The 21,647-nt window shown below is 34.8% G+C and overlaps 1 protein-coding gene and 1 long non-coding RNA gene across 9 annotated transcripts in view; one reads left to right on the forward strand and one right to left on the reverse strand.

Moving 5' to 3' along the window:
- KCNT2 (potassium sodium-activated channel subfamily T member 2) overlaps positions 1 to 21,647 on the forward strand; it is a 143,901-nt gene that overhangs the window by 38,687 nt on the left and 83,567 nt on the right. For 7 of the 8 annotated variants that reach the window (XM_075760162.1, XM_075760155.1, XM_075760160.1 and 4 more), the window contains exons 3-9: positions 867 to 966; positions 3,909 to 3,965; positions 4,839 to 4,887; positions 6,794 to 6,853; positions 11,683 to 11,757; positions 12,227 to 12,310; positions 12,880 to 12,974. In XM_075760162.1, the coding sequence (XP_075616277.1) occupies positions 867 to 966; positions 3,909 to 3,965; positions 4,839 to 4,887; positions 6,794 to 6,853; positions 11,683 to 11,757; positions 12,227 to 12,310; positions 12,880 to 12,974 (520 nt within the window). The remainder of the gene's footprint in view (positions 1 to 866; positions 967 to 3,908; positions 3,966 to 4,838; positions 4,888 to 6,793; positions 6,854 to 11,682; positions 11,758 to 12,226; positions 12,311 to 12,879; positions 12,975 to 21,647) is intronic. The other variant, XM_075760158.1, reaches the window with a different exon arrangement.
- Positions 542 to 21,257, reverse strand: LOC142602781 (uncharacterized). Its single transcript, XR_012836572.1, has 3 exons — positions 21,214 to 21,257; positions 11,177 to 11,229; positions 542 to 613 (listed from the first exon to the last, which is right to left on the reverse strand). It is a non-coding gene; the product is annotated as an uncharacterized LOC142602781 (long non-coding RNA).

Consider the following 21,647-nt stretch of genomic DNA (forward strand, 5'->3'; position numbering starts at 1 on the left):
TACACTGGTAAAATTTTAAGACTATTGATTTTAATAACAAGACTGAGAATTTAAAGTCTAATCCTCTAATGACTGCAAAATCTGATTAATATACAGTTAAGTTTCAATGTAGTAGATAATTGCTCCAGTTAGCACTGAAATAAATTGCCCATGTGAAAGAAGCAGGTGTCCATGTGGATCCCCTTGAAAGAATCCTGTCTTTGTGGAGTAGACCTATGTTTGTGGGAAATAGTGTAATATATTATGATAGTGTTTGTGATTATATCCTTTCAGCTAGAACATTTCAATATTCACATGGTTTATAGAACAAGTTGTTGATTCCATTCAGTTGTACATTCAGCATGAATTTCAGATGTCCTGATTCTTGGACGCATAATTATGCAACTTCAACATTAAATACCTACAGTTTAATATTTTATAAGTTGGGATAGTATTAATATGTTCTGTATGAGAAGCTACTGCACGAAGACTTTCAGATATTAATATTTAAATACATGCCATTATATATCCTCTGCCTATAGTTGAAAGTATATCTTCTTCCGGTCACTGTATCTTGCATCTCAAATACCATATGTAGTTCTGGTTCCCCTGCCAAGAAAGTGGACTTGTAAAACTACAAAAGACCAAGTCTTAACCCAGAGATTTGTGGAAGCTGGCAAGTTGCATCTGACAGGCTTGTTCTTAAATTCTTCTGTACGATATGCCAGTCGCTCGTATCAGGGACAGGTTACTGGCTAGGATTTATTAACAGACCTTTGCTCTGTTGCAGAATGGCTATTCTAGTTTCTTTTAGTTTTACCTTAAAAGTGGATGAAACTGTAAAGAACCTGAATTTATTTCTGTATTTTCTTTGCTTTTTAAAATAGGTCTGAGAATACGATTATTCAATTTTTCTCTCAAGCTACTAAGCTGTTTCTTATACATAATTCGTGTGCTCCTGGATGATCCTGCACAAGCACTTGGATGGTAATGTTTGGGGTTTTTTTGTTATTTCTGCTCTCAAAGTATTGTTTAACTTCGAAGAAACAAATTAATTTAATGAATAAATGTTTGATATTCTGTCAACAGGGATTTGGTTTTATGTCTTACACATGTTTTGAACTATAAAGCTGGTTTTACATTGTGAATGGAAATAATGACCAAAATAACAAAATTCTTTTTTCATTTTACTGCTAAAATAATCCTGGCTATTTGCTCAGATATTGTGCATTATAGTTGTGCAAACTTCTATCTTTTGGTTGTATTATTACATAACATTTCTAGGTATCATGTTTATATCTATAAAATTGCAAATATCTGGTTGCTAGTTTATGCAACAAAAATTTTAGGATTTTACTTAAATAATTTTACTTAAAACCCCAGATCCCAGAAGCAAACAGAGAAATACATGAAACTGAGCTTTCATGCAGATGACATTGATGACCACTTTCTAGCTCTCTGCTTTCTCTAAACACTTACAAGAGAGGGAGACCAAAAGTGCATTCTACACTCATGATCATCTATGGTCATAATGCGTGATTTTGCACACCTACAATTGTCAGTATGGTATTCCATATTGGTCATTGGGTACTCTGTTTTGTTTTGGTTTTTTTTTTCCCCATGTGTTATACAATCAACCACCAATTGTAGAAGAAATCATATTTATAATTTATTCAATCTGGTACTTCAGTGGTATTTGTATCCTGGATATATTTTGAATCTTCTCAATCTAAATGCTAGTATTTTATTAACTTACTTGCTTTCACTTGATTTGCTTCTATTGGCCTTAAATACTGAAAGTAACAAAGCTCAGATGAAAATACTAAGCTTGGGAGAATAGAACTAGCACACTTCACACAATGTTACGCAAAGGACAAAGTATGACTTCTAATATTTGAAAATCAGTTGAATCTAATAAGGTTAATAGTATAAAAAAACTAGTCCACAAGAAAAATACTGTATTTCACAAGAATTAAACCCAACACGAAGTGACTTAAAGAATATCGGCTTTACTCAGCAGTGCATGAGAGAAGGATGTGTGAATGGGAAGTACGGATGATGCATGTGAGAATTTTTTTGGTCAAAATATATTGTAAGAAATTATAAGTCTGAAAAAGGGCCAGAAAAAAATCTCCCTTGAAAAGCAAGAACTGGAAAAAAACCATTTTTTGACTCCACATGTATCTTAGAATGTCTCTTCAAGGAGAGGAAATATGTAGGGAGGAAACAAGCAGTAAAGATTTTGCAGAACCTTTAACAGCAATGGAGAAGAGAAAATCCATCCTTCAAAATTTAGGCATAATAGCACAGCAACTCAGGGATTTGAAATTTTACAGCTAATGATACTTTCTGGCACGAAGAAGCTGCTGATACTGTAGTGACCCCAAAAGACCGTATTACACTACAAGGTTGTCTGGGAGTGCAGAACAGATTAGAACATCAGTACTTCTGCCACAGGTATAACTCAATACTTGTGTATTCACATGGAACGATTTTTCTGCATTTTGCAGACTGCTTAATTTGCCAGGCCTTTCCTGACATGTTTGTTCCTTCAATCTAAATGTTTAACAATTCACCAGCCAGCGAGTGTAATTGTCTTTTATATATATTATTCCCTTATATTGTGTTGTGGTGCATTTAAGAGACTAGTTAGTTTGTTCTATCTCTGTATAACATTTGTCTGGCTGAGAAGTTTCAGATACGTCACTTCTGCTTGCTCACTAAAACCGCAGTCTTAGAAACTATGCCAGACAAACCAGCACTGTGCCTAAATGGTATCTCATTAATGTCAATCGTTTGGCCCATAGAGATCCTGAGGGCTTGATACCTAAATTACTGCCATAATGCATTCTTACAAACGTAGTGCTAGGGAAAAAAAAAAAATTCCTTTCTAGATACTGTGTCAGCCTGGTGAAAGAAACTACTCAGTGTGCTGAGAGCATTGCCCCAGAAAACATTATCACCTGGTTGTTTTTAAAGTGACAGTTCTGGGAGGAATGCTTTTCATCACAGACTCCCCCTGCAGATTTATTTCCTGTTTTTCAGAAATGCCTGCATAAATTAATATCTTTCATTTACTCCTTCAGGCACAGCAGGTGTACAGTGAAGAGCATAAGACACAAAGCATCCTTATTAATGGATACCATTTAGCACCCATCCCACAGTCCATAAAAATAGAGCTATTTCTAATCTGTGGTCTGCAAATCCTTTTCTTTCCGCTGACCTTGCTTGCCAAGGATAAACAAGGATATTTTTCATCATTTACACAAATATACATTCCCACATCCTTACATGACCATTTGAATGCAGGATTTGTGCCAGCAATTCAAGGCAAGATAACATCACATGTACATAGCAGCTATTTTTTTTTCACATAGATGCCACCAGTTTCCTACTTGAATTACTGTTGCATGAATCTCCAGCCCTCTTCACATCCTCACAAGAGGACATAAAGTGCAGTTTGATGCAATCTTTCCTGTTGAGAGTATGGCAGGTATAAGTATATGGGCTCTTTCTATCCCAGCCTATCCATGTGATAGGATTTCTAGTATCTCTTGATCTTCAATAGTTATTGTGTACTTAGTTCAGCTTTTGTAAGTATAAGTTCAGCTTTTGAAAGTATAATGTCAGTTGTTTTGTTTTTAAATTGGAACATGTTTGAAAATAAATCTTTAAGAAATGTAACCTGAAATCCGTCATAGTCCTTTATCTACAGATTGAGAACACATGTGGAACTACTTTCTCTAAGTTATTTTACTTTTTAAAATGTCTATGTCTATTACCTAGGGTTTCAAACTATTGCATGCATTTTATAGAACACTTAGTAATGTAATTAATATTACTTTCCTCCCATATGTTTTTATGATCATATTCCCATGTACATTTGCTAATGAAAATGGACTTTGGATGGATGGGATGACAACTATCAGTAAGGAATTAAACCGGAGTTGTTCCAATCAAAACTACACACCTGGAACAATTGATTGGTGAGTTTCTAATTCAAAAAAGCAAACCAAAAGTCCACATAATGGTGGGAAGGGGAGGGAAACAGGAAGAATAATCCATTTCCATCTGGAATGGTGACTTTTTAACATATAATAGTGATGTTTCCATAACTCTCAAGCAATTACTTCCGTGTTCCTGAATATTCAAAACTGCCTTTAATATTTTAATTGTTTCTCTGATTACATAAGTGACCTGCTGGATTGGATGCTCTTGTAAGATCCAAATTCCATCAATCCTTATACATTGCTGAAATAAAATGGATGCCCTTATTTAAAAAACAATTGTGACTAGCAGTAAATGACGAACAGTAAACTATTGTGCCATTGAATGTGCCAGATTCCAGCAGTACTGAATCAAGTGCCTATTATCATTGAGTTTAGTAATTACTAAGAAAACACGAAATTTTTCCCAGATGTGACAGCTATTGTGAGTTAGATACCATTTACATTGTTACACAGATAGCAAGAAGTTCACACAAAAGTCAGGTTTCTTTTTCTTACCACAAATAATTATTCCTCTGCATCTCTAGAATCAAAAGCTCAAATTGATTTATGCTTACTGGAATCAAAGGGGATGAACTAGCAGCCACTAAAGCCAATACAAGATTTTGCTGTCACTGAGTGTTGGATAACTCCCATGGGAATTCAATGATTGGCTCTGGATTAGAAATACAAGCAATGTCAATACTCAGTACATAACTACTGATTTAAAATTTTCATTACTGAGAATTTTTTTAAAAATAAGGCTGCTCTAATTTCCATTCACATGTACAAATTTATTTTCTCTTGATTTTGTTCAAAACACTAACCAGATTTTGATTAATTTTATATTTATTTTCTTATTATAATAAACAGGTCTCCTATTATTTGGGTGAATCGAAGCTTGCCTTTATGGGGATTACAGGTAATATGTCAATGGCAAATTTATCTATTTCCATTTAATAACTGTAGACAATATTGATCTATAGCATTTTAGTGATGTTAAAGGATTCTTGGAAAAGTTGATATTAATAAAGAAATCTGCTTGATGACCAAGTACAACAAAAGTGTAAAGCAAAGATAAGGTGATCCGTGCTAACTGATTTGAATTTATGTGGCTTTACAATATATTTATAAAGTATTAAAGCTTATAACAAAATATTGGAGAATTAGATGGCCTTTTCTCTTAGAAATATCAAGTCCTGTTGAGTGAAGTAGTCACTGCTGTAATGATGAGTTTAAATTTTGTAATTGCTTATGACTAGATTTTGACATGCTTCATGGGCTTTCTTGTTAAATACACTAGAAAGCTGAAGTTACTTCATAATATAGAAGCCTACATGTTTAGAGGAGTATGCCACAAAAGATGCACTACATCAGTGCTTTGTGGGTCTTGGAGATCTTCGGAAGTTTGTGGTTCAATCCTCAATGTCCTGGAGCCTGCTTGTTTTAGGAACACTTTTTTAACTCATGGCCAGTGCTGTGGGAATTCTCCCTGTGAAATGTGTTTTCCTAGTAAGAATTCCATAAAGTCCCAGAATGGTTATACCATTATATTCTTGCACCATGCTTAGTACAATGTAATTACGATGGTTTGTACCTCTGTGTAAGATAAGATTTTACTAAGGGAAGATTCCTTTGATGAAAATACCTTTCGATTCCTTAAAGTATGTACAGTTTGAATAAATTTTGACCTAGACATTCAGATTACTGTATTCAATTTAATTAAAAAATACTGAGAGATTTATTTGCTTATGGTTGCAGTTTTATTCTAATAAGTTTATTTGATAAACATAGGAATTTATATATATGCGTATGCATGTGTATATACACATGCATTCACAGTAGGATATATGCAATAGTTGCAAAGTTTTATATTTATTTGAGATACAACCCGAGTTTATATAAACCAGTAATGCTTATTTTGAGAAACTGATATCATATTTTGATTGCATATTTTAATATTTTTCCAATTCATAGCACCTTTTTTAATTCTAGATAATGATATTGTGAGCACAAATAGTGCACTCTTCTGAGTTTGCAGTAGTAGTGAGCATTAGTTTAAAATTAGAAATCCTGAGGCTTGTTTGACTTGAGGCTCCAGGTAATTTGTACATCTCCATGATAGAATATTCCCACAATATACATTAAAATACAAATATTTGCGATGCAAAGGATTTAAGTAAGTTTTGTGGTTATTTAACATGTATAAAGTTTTAAGTAAATTTTTTACTATTTTGATATTTGACTCTAAATATTTTAAAATTACGTAATACATACACTACATATAATCGAAGGCTGATAAGTTGAACTCAGTTGCATTTAAATATTAAAATCAATGATTCATCGTTTCTTGCTGGTTTTAACTTTCTGAATTATACACAGTAAAATAAGTGTTTGTTTTTCCACACATTCATAACAGATTTACAGAAAAGCAAAGAGCTGACTAGCTTCCATTATTTCCAGCTTCTTCCTTCTCTCTCTTTCTCTGTCTTGTGAAAAGATCTTGGTACCTTTTAGGAACAGACAACTGAAACTTGAGAAACAATCTGGCAGACTGTATATGGAGCTCTCTAAAAACCACGGAAAGGCCACGCTGCAGGCTTTCTGGAGTGTTATACTTGGAAAAGAGCAATGAGACTCAAGTCACAGCCTGTGCTTTAGTCAGAAAAATAACAATATTTAAGTTTCATACTAAGTGCTGTTAGCTGACATGGTTTCAGAGGATGCATGGACAAGCTGGATTTTATTATCTTTTACTTTTCATTCTAATGCCTAATATCATATATTCTTTAGAAGCAAGTATTAATACACATATTTTATCACTTAAGGTTTCTGTGGCTTTAATAAGTCTCTTTGAAACACTGCTGCTGAGTTATCTAAGCTACAAGGTAAGTACTTTTAGTTACTTTTAGGTATAATTCATCACAAAAAGTAACTGAGTTAAATGTTTCAATATAAAATTCACGTGCCTGCATTTGTGCACATACTGATGTTTTTCTCTCTAAAACACACATGTAGAGGACAACATACTGTCACAGGCAGCCCTGTTCATGGTTCCCAAATTTATGAGCAAACAGTAATGTCTAGAGAGTGGAAGTCAGAAATGAAATTTCCATTTTTTCCATTGTCCATTGGTACATTGTAATTTGAAAACACATTATTAAAAGGGACCTTTATTTTGGGTACTGATTTTTCAAGTGCACAGTTTTATATGTCAATCCATAATGCAATGGACACAATTCTCATTGATGTCCAAGCTGTGGCTACTCAGTATCTATAACTCAAGTTTCAGACCTCTAAAACTGCACACCAAAAAACTAGGCCAAGACAGTACTTTTTTTTTTTTTTTTTAAATTATGGATACCTACATACTTGTGTTATCCATATCTCTGATGCTACTGGAACATCTTTGCAAAATGTCTTGAAATCATCTGATGTGAATACAATATATTTTTGTATTTGCATTCTCCTTAAAAATTTATATTTTCCTAATGTTTTTATTCACTTTTCTTCATTACATTTTGTTATGTGCTATCCTAGTGAATTTTAGGTGCTCTACATTTTTAATGTCTTCAGGAGAAAAATACTAAAATCATATAAAGTAAATATGAAAAGACTTGGTTTCTAAAGCTGGAGCTAATCTTGGAGCATAATCTTTTTTTAAAAAAAATTTTTGAATTAGTGACATTCAGTACATATCAGAGCCACCACTAAAATTAGTGTCGTACTTTAGTGTACTTATCAAATGATTATGGCATAAATGTTTTCCTTAACACTCAATAATACTAAGAGGCTTAAAACTGTCTACTGTCTAAAAATTATTCTTCTTAATCCTTGTAAGTAGTATATACCATTTAGGTGTTGATGGTTAAAAATGCAAATCGATTATAGGCAGAAACAATCCAAAATGGACACATCTCATGCCAGAACAGTAAAGAATAATCACAATTTATACTGTTCCTGTGTTTACTGGGCAGCATTTTATCCCTATCCATTCTGCTTGTGGTCTGCATCAGTTTCAGTGAAGATGAGAGAAATATTGGCAAGTCAGCTCCCATGAGAAGTTAGTTATTAGTGTGCAATGGGTGTAAAGCTCTACTATCCTCATTTGCTGCATATACCTGTTACAGAAGTTGAGGCAATTTTATGATGGCTATATTTCCATTCCCCATAAAAGAATAAGAGTAACGTAAGGAAGAATAATAGTACTGAAATGCACTTTGGCAATCCACCTGATGCAAACACCTCCTTCCCTCTGGTCCTGTCCTCGTAGTTACAATCTAGAAATGTCATGATAGAGCCATTTATCCTAGTTTTACACCAGTCTCAGGAAGCCAAGGCGGCTGTTATTTTGCCCACTGTAAGGCCTTTCTGCCCAGCCAGGATGACCAAAGGAGTCTTGGTTCATGTAAATCTGTGACAGATTATTTATTTCATGCCAACATTTCCAAAGCTGTTACAATTTAGGCACAAGTCAGAGGATAAGCCAGGAAGAAAACAACAAGAAAAACATGATTGTGTTTGCATTTGTGAGCACATTTCTAGGATTTCACAAATAACTTCTAAAATAAATAAAGCAGTCATTTGAAAGAATACTCCAAGGAATTTACCTTTCTGATACTTGGTTGATATGAGAAATGATTCAACATGCAGAATAGTGAGGACATAATAGTGTACCATGCTATGAGGATACAGTGAATTTGCATTTCTTATTGCTTTTATATTGGGAGGAATGCAAAGAATGTAACACCGCATTATGCTGCTGATCACTTGGATCCAAGAATTAATGGTTTACAATCTGCATTCTCACAGCTTAACCCATTACGTAAGGGTTTGCCCTTGGCCAAAATTCTGAAAGATGTCTACATTAGAAATTTTCATTGCCAAAACTTGTCACAGACATCTGGCAATCCTGCTATATCACTGGTGCACAGGCCGTCTTGGCTGCTTTTATCAGTACCATACATTCTCACTGCAAAAGGCAGTTGTGCAGAAGACATGATGCATTTGTGTGTGGAACCAGAATCTTACAGCTGCATGCATCACTAAGTACCTAGAGCACATCTGCACAGGCATTTTGCCTGCACAAGTAAATTATGTGACATTTCTATAATGCAGAAAAGAAAGCTCTTAACATTAAAAATGAGGGAACTGGTGAAAACACAGAATGGCTCAGTTGGGAAAATCAAATTTGCTTTTGATTTTATTATTCCTACAAATAAAACCTCAGCTTACAGTCTCATAATTTCACTTCTGTTTACAAGGCTCCTTATCACATGAAATATATAAAATTATTCAAGTATGTCTAACTCCCACCAATTACAATTACATGGAAGCCAATAATTCCTGCCCCATAGGTACAATGGCTTTCAGATGTGAAAAGTTAAAAATAGAAAAATAATTTTATATGCTATGGAGCTCGTATTTAATTTTCAGTGGTTCCCCTCTACTCTGCTCTGGTGAGACCCCACCTGGAGTACTGCATCCAGCTCTGGGGGCCCCAGTACAGGAGAGACATCGAGCTGTTGGAGAAAGTCCAGAGGAGGGCCATGAAGCTGATCAGAGGGCTGGAGCACCTCTCCTATGAGGACAGGCTGAGTTGGGGTTGTTCAGCCTGGAGAAAAGGTGGCTCCGGGGAGATCTAATTGTGACTTACCAGTACCTGAAGGGGACCTACAGGAAAGATGGTGAGGGACTGTTTGTCAGGGAGTGTAGTGACAGGACAAGGGGTAATGGGTTCAAGCTGAAGGAGGGTCCATTTAGATGAGAAGTTAGAAAGAAATTCTGTACTGTGAGAGTGGTGAGGCACTGGAACAGGTTGCCCAGAGAGGTTGTGGATGCCCCATCCCTGGAGGTGTTTAAGACCAGGTTGGACGAGGCTTTGGGCAACATGGTGTGGTGGAGGGTGTCCTTGCCCGCGGCAGGGGGGTTGGAACTAGATGATCTTTGAGGTCCCTTCCAACCCAAACCATTCTATGATTCTATGATTCTATATCAGATGTTTTTTTTAAACAGGAAACATTAATAGGTCATTGCAACTGAAAATATAATGCTGTACTACAAATTCTTCTAATATTGCCTTGTTATTGCATTACCTATGATGGAATCTTGATATACAGAGCTAGTAAAGCTGTAAAGTCACTGTATTTTAAATGTCTTCTTTTTTTAAATGTATGGATTTTCATCCCAACATTTAATCATTCACAGTCACTGCTCAGATGTGGAAAAGAAGCAGTATTATCCCTGTGCTGTAGCTAGCAGTAAGCAGATAAAAAGATCAATACCCCTTTCACTGAAATATGTAGGAGGACCTCTAATTTAATTTAAGCAAGATCAAGTTCCAAAAAGCCCTTAAATGTTCTGAAGTGTTTGTGGCAAAAATACAGAACTTTGATCTTGTAGTCCTAATTCAAATAGTAAACGCTAGATTGTCTTCCTTCTCTCTCCAAAACAGTTGGGAAAGAGAAAATACAAAGTAAAGATAAACCGAGGTAAATGCAAAGGAAGGACAGACTCACTATAGAATACCGATATCTTTCCCTAACTTAATTTCATTCCTCTTTTTAATATTTATTTCTTAATAAGTTAATATCATAATAGCAGGATTAGAACTAATAAAGAGAAATATCCAGACCTCTGTGACTAACATGCAGAGGCTAACGAAACAAGATTAAGAGAAAATGAGCTGGTATTTTTTCTTTGGAAAATACAACATTTTTGCATTCCTCTCTTGCTTTATATTTTGCCGTGAAGTTTTATCAGAAGGACGTACAGAATGTGGTTCATCATTCATACCAAACACTAGTGTGGACTATAGGGCAGTCACCTGTGCACAGGGGTAATCAAAACAGTTGATTGGACGGTAAAATCTGAGCAAGGCATGTCCTTTGGATGTCTCTGCAACTTTTATGATGTATTAGGGCTTTGTCTCTAGTCTTTAGACACTCTAAGACAGTAAGCATTAAGGTAAGAAAAAGTTTGGCACAGTCAAAAGCTAAAGCATTTTAATGTGGTATTTTAAAGATTTAGAGGCTTCTAAGAAAAAGAAGTAGAAATTTTGCAAATAAAAGAATTTAGCAGCAGACTTGTCTGTTACTTGTATGAAAAGTCACTGAAAACTGAGAATTATTAAAAAGATGAATTCCTTAGGACAGGAACCTTACCTCCTTATCTCTGTGTAAGTGTGCATGTAAAAATAAAAGTAAACTAACCTTTGAAGAAGGAAAAAGCAGAGACAAGATGTCTGTGTATGATTCCAAGGTACCTAAAAATACAATAGAAGAAAACAGGAGCATATTATTCACTGAAAAAAATGAAAACTTAATTTAATGAAGCTCTTCATTAGCTGAGAGAATGAGTTAAATAGTTAATTCAATTAGAATTCTTCATTTTAGCTGTCTTATTAACTAGGTCATAGCAAGGAAATATATGGTCATATGGAAACAGAAATCTGCTCTAGTAAAAATATAGTTTTAAAAGTATATATTTTTACCTGTGAGGTACATTTTGGTAAACAGTAAGAAAAATAGGCCAGAGTGCCCTATATTCTATATTCACATTTGACATATGTGTTTAGATCTGAGATGAACGATCTTCCTGAAATTCAGCTAGTGGGAGAGACTCCATATGTGGCATCAGAATAGCACATATATTTATTGTCAGAACTATATGTAAGCCTACTGTGACATGGTGGTTTTTTTTTTCCTTTTCTTTGAAGGGAAATATCTGGGAACAAATTCTGAGAATACCCTTTCTCCTGGAAATAATTAATGCTGTCCCTTTCATCATCACGGTAAATGTATTTGAATTAATACATTTGCACATTGCACTTCTATAGCTGCACAAATACTCTTAATTTTTATTGAAGTACATTTGAATCTTATGTGGAGGACAAATTTGTGCCTATGGGAACAGAAATTTGTCAACAACAAGGAGATAGTTTGCTACTTGAATGAAGTAATAATACAGATTACTTTCCCCTTGCTCTCTGATAGGGGACAACCAAAACCAAAACCCTCTACACAGTCAATAAAATAAATCAGCTCGATAGAAAAACCTAAAAATCTCTGGTCTCTGCACTGAAAAATGACTGTCCTTATTTTATCAAATTAGCTTATGTACAGTTCATTAGAAAGGAAGAAAAATGTTATTTAAAGCCATATCTCACACAAGAAACATATTTATAATAAGTATTTTTCCCAAGTATTTCATTGCTGCTTGAATAGAAAAGCTTTTAATGAATTTGGTAATTTTTCTTTCAGATTTTCTGGCCAGTCCTAAGAAACCTGTTTATTCCTGTATTTTTAAATTGTTGGCTCGCAAAGCATGCTTTAGAGAATATGATTGTAAGTATGACAAAGAAATAACTATTTTAGAGTTTATACTTTTTTAGTATATTATTTTTAGTGGGATTTTGGCAGTACAGTCCATGGTCCAACTTTAATTGGAAGCTAACCAGATCTGTATTTAGATCATACAAATGGTCAAGCATTGCTTTTTGCATCAAAATTAGAAAAAATTAAGATGTCAAGTGAAATCTCAATTAGTGCAAATTGTTACTGTGCCAACAGGGAAAAGTTGGAATTTGCTACTCTTCCATTCATACACAATTGCAGGGAACTCAACTGCTATGCCTTAATTGGTCCTTGCAGCCTGTAATTTGTAAGCTAGACATGAGCAGACAGACCTTAAGGCAGCTTGCAATAGTATCAGAATTGTGCCACGATGAACAAAGAACTAGTTAAATAATCACAGAATCACAGCTGGCTCTTTTGCACACTTCTATATGATCAGCAAATTCCAAGTGCATTTGAATGACTGCATTTTATCAGGGCACTATATAATTCCTCTATATAATCAGCTCATGCATTATTAATTCAAAACCAAAAATAACACCTATTTTCCGTTAATATAGAATGATCTTCACAGAGCCATCCAACGCACACAGTCTGCGATGTTTAACCAAGTCCTCATTCTAATATCTACCTTACTATGCCTTATCTTCACTTGGTAAGTTGCCAAAACCCCTTTGTTTTTATTATATATGTTGGCTTTTCTTCCTTTACTACATGATGATAAAACAGGCATTGTGGAAATCATGGATTGAAATAAAAAGAGTAATATAGTTGAAGTGAAAATGTTAACTAGCACCTGGTACTACTGGGGTCCTGATACACTTGGTTTGGAATCAGAATGTGCATGCATGGGAAAGGGAATAATTCTCACTCTAAGGAAGGAAATACAGATGATGCAAAAACACTGAAGAACTGGGGGAAAATTTACATATGTAGCAAGAGCGCAATCTCAGCAGAAAAGGCACTCAAATTTGAAGAGTACCAACAGAAGTACCTATACTTAGGTCACCTTCCTCTGACTGGTGGGACAGGGAAAAATATGCAGGATCTCATCCTTATCACTCTGATGACCATGTCAGGTTCCCATAAGGAATACAGGGGACAGCTGTTAACAATTATTATGGTTTAACCAGAGAGGAGTTAAATACCACACAGCTGTTTGCTCACTCCCTGCCTAGTGAGATAAGGGAGAGAAGCAGGAGCAAAAGAAAAAAAAAAAAAGGTAAAACTCATGGGTTGAGATAAAGACAATTTCACAGGACAAAAAAGGAAAGGGTGACGATGATGATGATAATAATAATAATAGAAGGAAAGGATAATAATAACAACAATAACAAAAATGATGCACAATGCAATTGCTCATTAACCACTGATTGATTGCCAACCAGTCCCTGTGCAGCGGTCCCTCCCCACCCCCCCACAAACTCCCTCCCAGTTATATGCCAAGCATGATGTCATGTAGTATGGAATATCCTTGTGGCCAGTTTGGGTCAGATGTTCTGGCTGTGTCCCCTCCCAGCTTCTTGTGCGCTTCTGGCTTTCTCAGTGGGTAGAGCATGAGAAGCTGAAAGTCCTTAACTTAATGTAAGCACTACTTAGCAACAACTAAAACATCAATTTGTTGTCAGCATGATTCTCATCTGAAATCCAAAACACAGCACTACACCATCTACTAGGAAGAAAATTAACTCTATCCCAGCCAAAACCGTGGCAAGATTACAGAAAATGTAGTTTTTATTACTCTGGATTACAGAAAATAGTGGATGGTAGGTTCAAACAACCAAAATGTGTTACTGTGGAGAACTTTTTGCTGGAAAACCTTGAAAACTTAAATTTACAGGAGTTTGGGAAGCATTGAGAAAAATCTGTTGAGGGCATTAAATATAAACATATTTGGTTAATGAAATTCATGAGCTACAGATTACTGGAGGCTAGGAAAAGATCCACAGGAAATAACACTTGATTGCCCCATTTTTATACTATGCCTTAGGGATCTGCTGTTGAGCAGGGCTGGAGACAGATAAAGTAGATTGCATGAATCTTTGGTCCTACCCTGTACGGTCATGCTTATGTTTGTATAAATGGATAGTGGTTATAAAGTAGCTTAATAGTTAACATACAGAATTTTCTCAGCAATAGTGCCTGAGAAGTGAGTATCATACAGGAGGAGTTTAAAAAGAGTAGAGGAATGGGTGTGTAACAAGACAGTGTACTAGGGGGCAATGAACAGAGAAGAAGATTCTGTGTGGACAGGCTAAATCACCTGTATTTATTTTGCCAGACAGAGTGCCTTTGGGTCAGCACACTGATAAAGTTTCGTCTGTCATTTTGGAGACAGTGATTTGATTTTCTCTTACTTTATTTCTCTAGCTTGTCTTTCTGATAGCCATTGTTATGTGCTGCCTAACCCTTTTGCTAATAACAGCGTGAAGTAACACATGGCCTTTTCTAGTCCTGTTCTTCACTGTCCTTTATTCAAGAAGAGGAGTTTGTTCTAGCCAGTGGCTAAACGAACGGTCCAATTTTACCCTTTGTCTTGTGGCCACAGAACTGCATAATGCCAAATGCTGCCAGTTCTAAACAGTAACAAATTTTTGTAAGATTAAATTTCCTATTGAATATTAAGGCCCTTTAAAAGGAAATTTTATATGAATAGGGACTATAATACTCGAACCAGAACACACAAAATTCTGTCACTGTAGCACTTGGACATTTTTAATTTGCTTTAATTTTTCTTTTTAATTTTTTACAATACAAAGTGCTCGAGTAAATAAGCCTTCACCTTTTTTACTAACCTACTTCAGTATTTCACTGAACTGCTGAACAAAATATGTATCCAGTTCTTACTGAAGTAAGCTAGTAACAAGAATGTTTCCTAAGAACTCACTGTGATGATCCCTGGTTGAATAAGGTACAGGAGCTGCAGCTGAACAGAACATCATGCTCACCACCAGGCATTTTGATAACTGGCAGTAAAACATGTAGAAAATGGCAAGCTCACCTACAGTAATTATGTCTGGTCTCAACAGCTGCAGATACCAGCTCATTATAGATCATTATATACGGACCTAGTATTGACTCTGCTCGACTGCAAAATAAGCTAAATAGGATGAAAACACCCAGTAATGCAATAACTAAGGAAATGAAGCACTTTTTGAATGACTAAGAATAGTTGTTCAAGCATCTGCAGCTTGCCTAAGAATGGAGTTCTGTTTAGGCAATTGGTACTATTGCTTACATGAACACACATAATGGCATTTTTTACACTTTTTACCCATCTATGTATGATTTTATATTACAAAGTATATTTTTAAAATATCTAAAAAATTCTCTATAAACAGTTCAAAATCAATTAGCTTAATATCTTTGATTATGTGACATCTATGGTGAATTGGAGACAGTGTTTCATTTTAAGAGACATCATTTACAGCTTACATGAATTTCTTCATGCTGAAAGAGAAGCAAAGTGTGTTTCTGGAATCTGTTCACTTAAGGATGGCTTTCACCAGGCTGATCTTTCACATTTTCTGCAGCAGCAAACAGTAACCAAGTGTATTCCCCCCAAACGCGTATAGGATCCAGCACTAGACTTATCCATATGTGTAATGGAGCACAACACAAAAAAATTTTGAGCTAGCACCAGTCCATTTTCTGGTGACATGCTTTATTTTGCTCTATTCCTGTCTTTGATTTTTGGTGATAATTGTTTATAGATCTGAGGGTAGAACTCATTTGCAGATCAATAAATTCATAAAACCAACTCAATGTACCTGTAGTTTACAGATTACACACAATGATTGTTTTTCTCTTTTCTTCTGATTTCAAAGACAGATTAGGCTATCCAATAGTTTTTCTTTCTTTAAATACTTTGGTGGCCTCCTAACCAGAGCAATTATACATATCTAAAAGACGTGTACTCTTATATGACAGACTGCTTAGCAGTTACTAGCAACAGAGTTCTAATAAAAGTTACAGACCTAGTCAAAGTATATGTTGTGTCATTTAACTAATGGATGTTTGCACTTGTTTTTCAAATGGAATACTAATTATTTCTGTAAACTGTACAAGACAACAAGTAACACTGAATGACTATTTCAGGCATCTTTCTGTGACACAGTGAATCATCTCTTCAGACTTATTTTGCTTTTAAAATCAGTGTTAGTCATATATCACCAGTTTAGAATGATTAGCTTGTGAAAAAGATGGCTACAAACTGTTTGAGATGGACATGTATTTATTGTTTTTCCATACTGAAGACTAAGAAGCCTGCACAAACTTTACTTAAGTTTTCATTGTAAGCACACTGAGGTCAATCTTAACATTTTGTTACCCTTCAGTGCTTGCAACACGAGAAAATTAGGATGTTGCCACACACTAACTTCCAGAATAAATGTAATATGCCAATACTGTATCCTCAATGTCAGTTGCACAGTCAAAATTCTTATCTGGAGGAAACAGTATGATTAAGTTGCTTGTAAGGATGAAAACAAATCCAGAGAATGATCTAGTCCAAACAAGAAAAATCAAGACCTTCAGATTTGGAACATTATGTTACAGAAAAAAACCCAAGAACCAAACAAAAAAGGATTAATCCCACGTAATGTTAGAGAAAAAAAGGCATCTCAATGCTCCAGTTCCCTTTATTACCAATAAGCAGAGACAGGCACCTCAGAGGGCAATGCAGATCTGAAGGGAACTAAATCACCACATGGAGGTCTAAGCTTCTCTGCCCTTCTGTTTTGATTATATCAGGAGCCTACAGTGGCAGTCCTCCAAGAAAGATGCCTAGCATTAAGTAGGATGAACTTGAAGAGTGTTGGTGGATTATGTAATATAGAATAAAATGTGGGGTTTTGGGTCTACGGTTCTTTCTGTGATGTTATGTTTTGTTGCACAGCATTCTCAGTGCTTCGGCCCAGTCTCCGTTTATGATTTAGATAGATTTTTCTGCATTCAAAAATAGCACAAAAGTAAACTGCAATTGTGTCATTTAGTTTGATCAAATCCAATGATTCTAAAGTGGTAAAGCACATGAAGTCTCAAGATCTAATGGACTAAACAGGAGTTGCAGAATTTAAATCCCAGAATATTATAGAACATTAATTGAAAGTTCTAAGTAACTGTAAATAATACAAAATAAATTATTCAGCTATTACAAGAATCCCACAAAGTATTAAAATAATAGCGGATGTGCTTTTCTTTCTCTGAAATAAAGCAGATCTGTCAGGAACTTGCTTGTTTCAAACAAAAGTTCTCTATTTTCTGTTTTGAAATATTTGTATGCAGTGCTCTCTAAACATAAATAAACAGCTCTAGAAGTAGGCCAGGTAGCACATGTAGTACCTTACAAATCCATTGTACCAACTTCCACCCTACTCTTGTCCTGCTTCTGATTGCTGGAATCAGGGCAGCGTGTATGGGTAGTTTTCCTGTGAGTGCATACAATTAGAATTAAGGTCTACTTCAGACACTACCTTAACACTTCCTGAAGCAATGGAACAATAAAATAGTTGTGCAGCCACTGGAAGGTCAATAACAAAACATTTCTTAAAATATCCATTTGTTATTTGCGAGCAAATAATCTATAAATTCAATTAGAGTTTATCTGAACTATTGCTTTCTGGAAAAAACTGTGTGCATGAACACAAGAACAACCTTTTCATCAGCTTTGGTAGGAGAAAAACATATTGTTTATCTTGTCGTAGGGATAGAAATTTCTAAGGTGGCTTTGCTAAAAGCTGCTGTAGAAGAAGCATGTGAAAACAGAGTGTTGCCACAAATAGTTGTCAATCTTGATTATTTAAATGAAACACAAAATCAGATAAAAATCTTACTGTTTCTAATGGAATATGGACTTATGGGATGGGCCAGACCTTCTTCACCTTTGCTAGCACTGGGGATCATTTGCTTGCATCCGTATTATTAGTACTTAAGGGCCAAAGCCTTTGAGAAAGCTTGATGACACGATGTAATGAAAAATTACAATGACAAAATGTAATAAAAACCCCAACTTGTTTCTTGGATTAATGCATTTGCTTATTTTTATATTCACTATTGTATTGTGACAACACAGAAATATTACCATATATGTTTTCTTTTTTTTTTCCTTTGGTTGAAAGCATGGTATTTGTCATAATACATTTTAAAAATATTTTTACAAGTTCAAGAGTTCAGATCTTAAAAAAAAGGTGATTAGTGCTGTTAAAGAGTGCTGTTTCAAGAGTATAGGATAAGGACTTACGCTTCTGAAAAACTGGTTAGTTGTTTGTGAAAGGCAGAACAGAAATCATGTTTATTATAGGGAGAGCAGAAGTATGGAAGCTAAATCAGAAGTCTTTTTGGCTACCCATCAAACATGGTTTCTATGGAAACCTAGATAATTATACTGTGATTTTCATGCTATTTTAGTTACTAATTTGGTAGTGACATAATATTTCCTTTGTTAATGTTTTTAGATGTTTCTACATAGTTATTTCTAAAATAATTAGGTCAGCATCTTTCCCATAGTACATTTAGGGAATTCTTTGTGCAACTGATGCAATGGAACATTTAAAACTAGACACAGAGACCAGTGAAATTAATAATAATTTGAATAGCCTATTTACTGTGGTCTGTGGAACGAAGTCATAAAGGTTAAAGACTTCAATCTAAATTATCTTCTGAGTGTGAGAGTTACATTTGTAGGCGTCATCTTCTGAAAATAAAAAAAATAATCACAAAGACTAAATCGTAGCTCAGAAAGCTGTTCTTCACAAAGCGTCTGTAAAATGAAGTGTCAACAACAGATTATTTATAAGCAAATCCTCCTATTTTTTTTAATATGTAGAGAAATATTAAATTAAGGACATAAACAATATAATTGAGAGATTTCTGTTGTTTTATTGGACACAATTATTGGGTGTTCAGGTACTTGTGATCTTTTCAAGTTACAACCAAAGTTTTGCTGACTTTCTAGCACAGGTTGCAAATAATTTATTAACCTGAAAATCAGTAGTTCCAAACTGAATTTAGATAAAGGTGGGCAGAGTTAAATTTGAATAAATTTGAAAGACAAAATAAACTTAATATGCTAATATTAACTAATTATGGCTTGGCAACACCTGTAAAGCTACACATAAAATTCCTCAAAGTTAATCTAAATGCAATCCTGTCCTTGTTCTTCTGCAGGAACATGGCACAAGATAGAATGACTATGAGGAGTATGTAAAGTCTTAGTAAAATTAAGAACTGAATTAGCAAAGCCTGCTTTAATTTTCTGTGTCACATTGACACAGAACTGGGGCCACAACATATAATTCCATAATTGTTATGTGAACCCCATGACATAATAAAGTGGGATTTATTGAAATTCTAGAAGTGATTATTCAAAGAGCAAGGACAAATAAAGAATGTCAAAGAGCAAGAGAATGCCATATTCCGTTACCAAAAATCAATTACCATATTTTAATATGTACAATAGGCATTTGAGATATGTATGCATTCAAAAGTATCAGTACTTGAAAAAGATCCACAGAAAAAATGCAATCAGAGAAAAGGTTTTAGGGATTGAGACGTAGGGAGCTATGGAGGTAAACTCAAGAGGCATGCAAAAGCATGCAAATTATTAGGATATGGGTTCTCTAGTAAGCTTTCCATTGGTTTATAAACACACATGCACACATACACCTGCTGCTGAGTTACAGGCTTGTAAGATATCGTGTGTGAAAATGTAAATGTTACATATGCAAAATATGCATGTTACCTTCAGAACAGGATGACAAGAATAACTTTGGTAAAATAAAATGCTAGAATAAAAGTCGATCTGGAATACAACCAAAGTCTGCAGGTTGTGAAATACTGTATCATCATATTAGTAAAAGAAATCTTAGGTTTTACTTCAGTTTTGGGAGGACTTCAATAAAAGCAAGTAAAGTTCCCCTTAAAGGGGCAATTTGATATATAAAATAAGTGTTAAAAACCTCTGTCTTCCATTTCTTTCATTACAGGAAGGCATTATATTTCACACGCTTTATCTTTGCAGTAAACAGAAAAACCTGATACTCACATGCTGTCTTTGAGAACGTTGTATCATTTTAGACGGTAGCAAACAGAATGCCATGTGTAATAACAGATGACTAATTATGTTGAGGATGTTACTTCACCATTTAAAATTCAATGCCTGGCAGCAAATCATCATCACTCACAATTCCTGGCTCAAAAATGAAGTTGTCATTAGCATGCAGACTTAAAAAAAAAAAAAAGAATCTTTCATTGACTGATTCATTAGGCTGACAAACTATTTATTTTACTTTACTAAAATTTGGTGTTTTTGGTGGTTTATGCTAACACATTTAACTGTATTATTAGATGCCATCAGTTATTCTGTTTCTGTTTGATGAGGAATAACTCATTATGCTGATTTGTGATCAGCATAAGTCTTTAGTGATTTGTCACTTTTATTGTCTGTTTCATATTCCAACTGTATTTTAAGGGTGTGAAGTTTGGCAAAGTTCATATTTCTCAAATCAGAAAGTGAAAAGTTAAAAAAGATGTTGATACAACTTTGGACATACTAACATTAGCTGGCACTAACCACCAGGAATTATTCACTCACACTCTGTATTAGGCATAACTTTAAGGAATATTGTAAGGACATCTCAGAGGCTTTGGCAGAGCTAGGGATGTGATATGAAATGATCTAAAAAAAAGATGGATTTTAGTGCATTTACAGTGGATTTTAAAAGGAAAAAATCTCATTTTTCTCTTCTGTATTAGAAATTACTATAATGTTTAGACAGATGGTTTTCAAACAGGTGAAGACTAGAGGCATAGACAGTCATCCAAACATAGTATCACATTGGGGTGATAAACATATACATGTAAAAGTTAAACATCCGTGAATTCCTCTAACTCACCTGTGTGTGATATTCTTTCGATCAGCAATAGCGGCCCCATTCCCCATGCCAGAGCTGTCACATGCCAAAATCACTTACTGAGCTTAAATAAAGGAAGTAAAGAATTAAAAGTATGATTCATTACAAAAATGTTACCTGTAAACTCAATCTTTCATAATTGCTTGTGGACTTCAACGAAAGTCTTTACCAAAACATACAGGTCTTTCAATTGTTTGACCTACTCACAACAACTAAATGTCAACGAGTGTTAAAGATTAATCTCTAAATGTTATCTCAGCTCCAATAAATTTGTATTTCTAGGACTGGTAGCAGATACTGCTTTCCATTCTCCCTCTCCCCCACAAAGTAGAAGTCTGTAAATAAAGACCCTTCAGGGTATAATGCAAATAAACAGCACTCTGATTAATGAGTTCTGTACTTCCATTAGCAATTAA

Source organism: Balearica regulorum, chromosome 8 (genome assembly GCF_011004875.1).
Source record: "Balearica regulorum gibbericeps isolate bBalReg1 chromosome 8, bBalReg1.pri, whole genome shotgun sequence".
NCBI classification, from domain to species: domain Eukaryota; kingdom Metazoa; phylum Chordata; class Aves; order Gruiformes; family Gruidae; genus Balearica; species Balearica regulorum.